The following is a 7,503-nucleotide window of genomic DNA, read 5'->3' on the forward strand; positions in this document are numbered from 1 at the left end:
CAGGGATGGGCAGCAGGAGGCCTCGGGTTGTCTGCCCCAAGCTACATGACACTGGGCAATTCCCCTTTTGGTCCTTCACTGTCAAGTCAAACCCTATGAGCCTAAAGTTCCTGTCACCTGTGAACTCCTGGCAAGAGGTGAATACCCAGGATTTGTAGCACAGGCAGGCAGCAGGGCACAGTGGTTAGGGGCACATGCTCTATAGTCAGACTGGCTGCAAGCCAGTCCTAGCTCTGCCACTCTCTGGCCATGTGACCTTGGGCATATGACCAAACTCTTGGTGCCTTCCGTAGTCTCTTCATCCATGAAATAGAAACTCGTACTATTTTTTAAAGCAATACATGGGTAACTATTAAATGAAGGAAAATGACAGTGTCTACTCATAGGGTTATTGCAAGGATTACAGGAGTCAAAGTGTCTACAAAAGTGCCTGACACATAGTGCACGTTAACTATTATTATTTCAGGAGGCCCTTCCCCTTCCCATCTATAGATATATACGATCCCCTCAGCAGCCCTACTTACTTTTCCCCAAAGCCCAGAGCTACACAGCAGTGGATGGACGGGTGAAGAGTAGACATCAGCTTTCCATTCCAAAAACCAACTGAAGGAGTACTTCCACATTCAGAGGTTTATTGGATGCTCACCTTCTACGCTCCCATTTTTAGAGAGAAGGAAACCAAGGCTGAAAGGGAGATTGAATTAGCTCAGCGTCAGGGGCAGAGGTTCAGGTAAATTAGAACCTGCTCCATGGGGCCCCCAGGCTGGTTCGGTTGGTTAGGTGCAGACTCTTGATTTCAGCTCCTGCAGGTCATGATCTCAGGGTTATGAGATTGTCCCCCATTGGGCTCCGGCCTCAGCACCAGTCTGCTTGAGCTGCCACTCCCCCCTGCGCTCACTCGCTAGCCCGTGCTCTCTCTCTCCGAAGTAAATTAAATCTTTAGAACCTGTTCCAGTCCCCAGCCTGGTCCATTCCATCTTGCTCTATATCTGCCTCTCCCTCCAGTGCCTAAGATCCACCCCCTCAGCCCCCAACCAACGAGGTGGACTACGTATGAATATCGTCCTTGCTTCTTCCCAGCTGAATGACCTTGGACAAGTCAGGTAAATTCTCGGGAGCCTCATTTCAAACACTTTATGGCCATCGGCCCAGTACCATGAGATAGGTGCCTATCGCCGGTCACATTCTGAGAGCCCAGGTTACCAGGTCAGAGTTAGAGTACTCGGACAAGAGCACACAGCTGCTTTAGTGCAGGTTAAACGGGGTGGGGGTGGGGGGGTGTCTTTGTAGGCAGCCCTCACAGTGCCCGCACGCGGCAGGGTCGCTGCTGTCACTCTTGCCCACAAGGAAGCGAGTGCCCCTGCAGGTCTCCCGATGCCCACGGGCTCAGGGCCATGCAGCCTGCCGGCCACCGCATCACATGAGCCGCACTATCTTTAGACAGGGAGATATTTATAGCCGTCGGGAAGTTTCTTCCGCCCCGGGGGAGCCCCAGAGGCGGTGGCCGCGGAATCCAGGCCTGCCGGCGCCCCCCCACCTCCGGCTCGCCATGCCCCGGGCCCCCGAGGCCCCGCCGGTGCAGGTGTGGGTGGGCGGCCAGCTGTTCCAGGCCGACCGGGCGCTGCTGGTGGAGCACTGCGGCTTCTTCCGCGGCCTCTTCCGCTCGGGCATGCGGGAGACGCGCGCCGCCGAGCTGCGCCTGGGCGCGCTGAGCGCCGGCGGCTTCCGCACCACGCTGCAGGTGCTGCGCGGCGAGCGGCCCGCGCTGGCGGCCGCCGACGAGCTGCTGCAGGCCGTGGAGTGCGCCGCCTTCCTGCAGGCGCCGGCGCTGGCGCGCTTCCTGGAGCACAGCCTCACGTCGGACAACTGCGCGCTGCTGTGCGACGCGGCCGCCGCCTTCGGCCTGCACGACGTGTTCCGCAGCGCCGCGCTCTTCATCCGCGACGGCGCGCGCGAGCTGGCGGCCGAGCTGGCGCTGCCCGAGGCCCGCGCCTACGTGGCTGCGCTGCGGCCCAGCAGCTACGTGGCGGTGAGCACGCACACGCCGGCGCCCGGCTTCCTGGAGGACGCGTCGCGCACGCTGTGCTACCTGGACGAGGAGGAGGACGCGTGGCGCACGCTGGCCGCGCTGCCCCTGGAGGCGAGCACGCTGCTGGCGGGCGTGGCCACGCTGGGCAACAAGCTGTACATCGTGGGCGGCGTGCGCGGCGCCAGCAAGGAGGTGGTGGAGCTGGGCTTCTGCTACGACCCCGACGGCGGCACGTGGCGCCGGTTCCCCAGCCCGCACCAGCCGCGCTACGACACGGCGCTGGCCGGCTTCGACGGCCGCCTCTACGCCATCGGCGGCGAGTTCCAGAGGACGCCCGTGAGCTCCGTGGAGCGCTACGACCCGGCCGCCGGCCGCTGGAGCTTCGCGGCGGACCTGCCGCAGCCGGCGGCCGGCGTCCCGTGCGCCCAGGCGCGCGGCCGCCTCTTCGTGTGCCTGTGGCGGCCGGCAGACACCACGGCCGTGCTGGAGTACGCCGAGCGGGCCGACGCCTGGCTGCCGGTGGCCGAGCTGCGGCGCCCGCAGAGCTACGGCCACTGCATGGTGGCCCACCGCGACAGCCTCTACGTGGTGCGCAACGGACCTTCCGACGACTTCCTGCACTGCGCCATCGACTGCCTCAACCTGGCCACCGGCCAGTGGACGGCGCTGCCCGGCCAGTTCGTGAACAGCAAGGGGGCGCTCTTCACGGCAGTGGTGCGCGGCGACACCGTCTACACGGTCAACCGCATGTTTACTCTGCTCTACGCCATTGAGGGGGGCACCTGGAGGCTGCTCAGGGAGAAGGCCGGCTTCCCGCGGCCGGGCTCCCTGCAGACCTGCCTCCTGAGGCTGCCTCCTGGCGCCGCGGGGCCTGTGGCCTCCACGACACCAGAACTGTGACCCCGGCTGCCCTTTAGGAGGGGATAACCCGGAGTCTTCCCTGAGCCACGGCTGAGTCCATAAGGCTGGCCCTTCGGAGCTGCTCGGAACTTCTGTCCCCCTGGTTGAGACCTGCAGGTCTTGGGCCTTGTGCTAGGAAGGTGGTGGGACACGTGATAGGAACGTGTGTGGAGAAATTCAGAGAGTAACGAGGACACCGGGGTCTGCACCCTCGAATTACGTGGGCTCTGCGGAGAGGTGGTGGGTCACAATGCCGGCGGAATGGGCCACGGGAGTGGGATTTCACTAACCCAGGCTTGTGTGTGAGTGGGCCAATAATTGAGCATGGCTAGGAGTGAGATAAGCGATGTTAATCAAACTGCCAGTCAGTTGGCAAGAATTAGGCACCTACTGTGTGCCAGGTACAGTGCAAGGCCTAATGTAGGTGTAGGTGCTAGAGAGGTCCACGAAGCCTAGAGTCTGGCCCAAGACCAACAAAGGTTGATACACACTTAGTCTTGATCCGCTGAGGGCTAAGGGCAACACGCAGAACGAAAAACTCACAGTGGAATAAAAGTATGGAAGAAATCAGGGCAAAGGGAACATAGGGAAGAGGAAAAATATTTAAGTCCAGGAAGGAAGAGAGTCTCCCAAGTGCGTGAAGAAGGCAGGTGGGGTAATTAGCTGCTACAGGAAGGTTCAGAGGGAAGGGGGGGAGGGAGGCTGGAACAGATGGGAAGAGGCTCGGTGAGCCCAGCCTTTAAGGCAGAACAGCTGTGGACGGACGCATTTGGGGAGCGGGCGAAGCTGGCAGGGCTTGCAGGGACCATAACAGCTGAACCTGTGAGAGAGAGAGGGCTCCCCACACCCCCTCACAGGATGCTGGCGGCGGGAAAGAACTCAGTTGCAAACCCCTCGCCCACTCCCGTTTTTGCCGTCACCCTGTGGGCAGTGGATTATTAACTTCCATGACTTTAGATCACTTGCGTGGGAGCCCACTCCTGGCCAGGTCTCACTGCTTCCTCTTCCTCAGTGGCGTCCCTCCTCCACATTCTGCGGGTTAATTCCCTCTTCCAAGCCTCTGCTCCTGCCATTCTAGGGGCCTGGAATGCCTTTCCTCCCTGCCACCCCCCACTCTGTTGCCTCTGTACCCACCTCTGTGCAGGGTTGGCTCTTGCTGACCTTGGCTGCCTGCGTTGCTCGTTGGACCCCTGACTGGCATCATTCTGTGCGTGAAACCACACAAATGTGCAGATAGCAGGGGCCGAGATCCTGTTGTGCTGTCAACTGACCTGGGTGCTTCCCCACCTAGAGAATCCAATCTTGAGGTCCTGATAGAACCCAGGCTGTAAGGGCTAGACCACTTCGGAACCTGGTGTTGGATGAGGATTCTCGTCCCTCCTTTAGTATGTTCCTGGCCTGATTTCTGGTCACCTGCATACCCTAGTCCTTCAACTTCTCCATGACCTGTGTGTCCCCAGTTGTTTCCATCCTCCAAGACCTGAGGCCCATGGGAAGTCCTAGCCTCATTAGAAGTATAGTATGCAGCATCAGCATGGAGCATAGTGTCGGGTCTGCCCCTCGTTGCCTTTTGCCCTGACCTATGTCCCAAGCCTTGGGGACTGCTGCCCCCAGAATCCCAGGACCTGCTAGCACTGGAGAAGCCTAAATCACAGCAATAAATTCTGACTTTTGCATCCTGTGAATAATGTGCATAGTACTTTCACATCCGTCTTCCCGCTCCAGCCCTCAGTCCTGGGAGTTAGGTACCTTCGCTTCATGGCAGACAGATGAGGTATGTGAGGCCCAGAGGCTGAGCAATTTGCCCAAAGCCTGTGTCCCCGTGCCAGGGCATAACAGAGCCCCTCACTTTTTGATTTTGTCAAAGTATAATTTTTATCACATATCAAAGGTTTATTTAATTCGTCAATAAAGGAAACAATGGTAAAGCTGGTTCAGAGGAATATTTGAGAGACGAGATTTATGTCTTTGGTTGGAAAAGACCTACTGAAATTAGTTTGCTAAGATAAGGGGTAAAGCTTACAGAACCTTACAGGACCTTACAAACCATAACTTGGGTTTCTGTACCGGAGTAAAATCCTTTGGATCTTCACATACACGCACCAGCCTATATATACATGCAGCGACAAGTTAGCAGGTAGCTTCACAAAGTCGGGACTCTAGTCAATAGTGAATTCTAAAACAGAGGCATTTCGTTTTTCCCGAGAGAATTAAATAACTCTTGGCTGTTCAACCCTGCCCCACAGCAACATTGAAACGACAAGCAGTCCTTTCACCTATTTCCAAGTTATGGATAATTTTTCTGAACAGTTCAGAGCACTCTCTTCCTTGTTCACTCCTAATGGTGAACCCTGAGATTTGCAATCTTGAGATCCATCTACTCATCTGTTCTCTCAACCTACAGAGCTTGTGGATGTCACCTTTTGCAGCTGGCTGTGTGGACCTGCCCAGACAGGGCCTGCTGGCTCCTGCGGTGGTGGTATTATTCCTTGGTCCGGAGCAGCCTTTTCTGAGATGTCTTTTGTGCATAACAATGACACTGTTCACAGTGAGCTTTCCCACAGTTGACTTATTTAAGCTAAGAATTTTAAGTGGTTTTGCAGCTTGGCAAAACCTCTGCTCTTAAAGATTAAATAACCCAAACACCCAAAGGTCACGTGATTGGAAGAGGCATGACAAGGAAGTAGCAGAGCCCCAGCCTTGAACCCAGGGCCACATGCTTGTTTTCCGTGGCTGCCTCCCTGCTTCGCTGACATTCTGAGATGGACCAGGTGTTTCTGCCAGTCTCCTTAACACTCCCCTCCCTGTCACCCTTCCCCCTGCACCACCTTTTCTTAGTGTTTACCTGTTCCCCTAAACCCAGTCCTTTCCACTCCCCCTGTGATAGGAAAATTAACTGTCCTGGGTTCCCTTGCCTGAGGATCTAGCTGAGATTCTAATGGCCTGCTCCCTGAGGGTGCTAATGACTTGTTAAGGCCCTGAGGGGGTTTGCACTGTTACAGAGATTACCTCCCTCTCACGAAGTGTGGGGGTAGGTTTTCATAATCCAGCCCACCTTCTCTGGCCTCACGGCTCAGGCTCCGTGCTGTTCCTTCCACAGTCCACCACCCTCCACAAGGGTGGTCACCATGTCTGTTTGCAGGTGAGGAAACCAGCAGAAAGCTGAAATGAGTCACCCAAAGTCACATAGCCAGTCAAGTGGAAGAGCAAGGACCCGGAACAAGGACTTGGGATTCTCAGGCTCTCATACCCTGACACGTAGACTTTACCTCTGGGTGAAGGTGTGGTTTGGGAGGCCAAACCAGGTGGGGTGCAGCGGGGACAAATATACAGAGACACAGGGGTTACTAAACCCAGAAGGCAGGGTTTAAAAATCTCTCCATCCCAGCCCAGAGGCCCACTCTGAGAAGTCTATCCTTCCAGAAAGATCTACACACACAGCTTAATGCGGCAAGGAGCATCTTCCTGAGTCTCCTTGGCAGCCCTGCAGCCCAACTCTCTGGAGCTGTCTCCAGTTCTCCATACACTTTCTCCTTGACCCTGACCCTGGTAGCCTTGCACCCCAAGCTCTCCTCTTCATGGAAACTATCCTGTTTGGGTTCTATAGCCTGCCTGACAGAGGCAGAAGGAGAAGCCAGAACTTCCTACGCTCAACCCAGGGCCTGCTTGCTTGCTTGCTTCCCTTCAGTCTGCTCATGTGGCAGCCAGAGCCATCCTAATGAAATGCCAGGCTGACCTTGCTGCTTCTCCATTCAGACCCTTGGGTGGTTCCTCATTTCACTCAAGTGAGAGCCCAAGTCCTTTCAGGATCCCCTGCCCCATTTCCTCTCTTGTGTTGTCTCCTACCACTCTCCCCCTGGTCTCATTGCTGTACTTTAAACACGCCAAACACACTCCAGCTGCAGGGCCTTTGCACAGGTACCCATGCCAGGCATACTTCCCTTACTTAGTCCCCCCCCCCCTTTTTTTTTGGTGATAACAGATCAATTTTAATTCTAGCACCTGAAGCTATACAAGGGTATGCTTTATCAATTTCATGGGACTGTTGTACACATTCAATAAAGTGACAACTGTGCAATACCGCTTAGTATTTCACAATCAGGAACATACTTTGGAATTTAAACACAATCCACAGAATTAAAAACAAAATCAGAAGCCACCCACAGTTATACTAATTGTCAGTTAAAAGGTTTACACTTAATACTTGATACAACAGTCAATACCTAGTACAGGATACCAAAAGTGACTTCAGATTCTCATCCTGTTGTAATCTCCGGAGGTTTCTCAAGCAGGTGTGTGACTGGCCAGAGGCGGCGCCACCAGGGCCGGGACCAGGTGACTGCCCACCTCCTACAGGCCTTTGCTCAGATGTCACTTTCATTCTGAGGACATTCCTGGCCTTGCTCCCCTTAAAGTCTATCTTCCCCTTCTCTGCAGTTCCTACTCCCTTTTCCTGCTTTATTTTTCTCCATAGCATCTAGCATCGTCTACCATGCTATATTTTTACTTCTTTAGCATCTATTTCCTCCTACTAAAACTTGAGTTCCATGAAGACAGAGACTTTTTGTCTGTTC

The 7,503-nt window shown here is 55.3% G+C and overlaps 1 protein-coding gene across 1 annotated transcript; it reads left to right on the top strand.

Moving 5' to 3' along the window:
• The first annotated feature begins 1,308 nt into the window (after positions 1 to 1,308).
• On the top strand, positions 1,309 to 4,614 carry KBTBD13 (kelch repeat and BTB domain containing 13). The gene has a single exon (XM_038579883.1). It carries the CDS (start codon positions 1,421 to 1,423, stop codon positions 2,927 to 2,929), a length of 1,509 nt encoding a protein of 502 aa, XP_038435811.1. The 5' UTR covers positions 1,309 to 1,420; the 3' UTR covers positions 2,930 to 4,614.
• The last annotated feature ends 2,889 nt before the right edge of the window (positions 4,615 to 7,503 follow it).

Source organism: Canis lupus, chromosome 30 (assembly GCF_011100685.1).
Source record: "Canis lupus familiaris isolate Mischka breed German Shepherd chromosome 30, alternate assembly UU_Cfam_GSD_1.0, whole genome shotgun sequence".
NCBI lineage: Eukaryota > Metazoa > Chordata > Mammalia > Carnivora > Canidae > Canis > Canis lupus.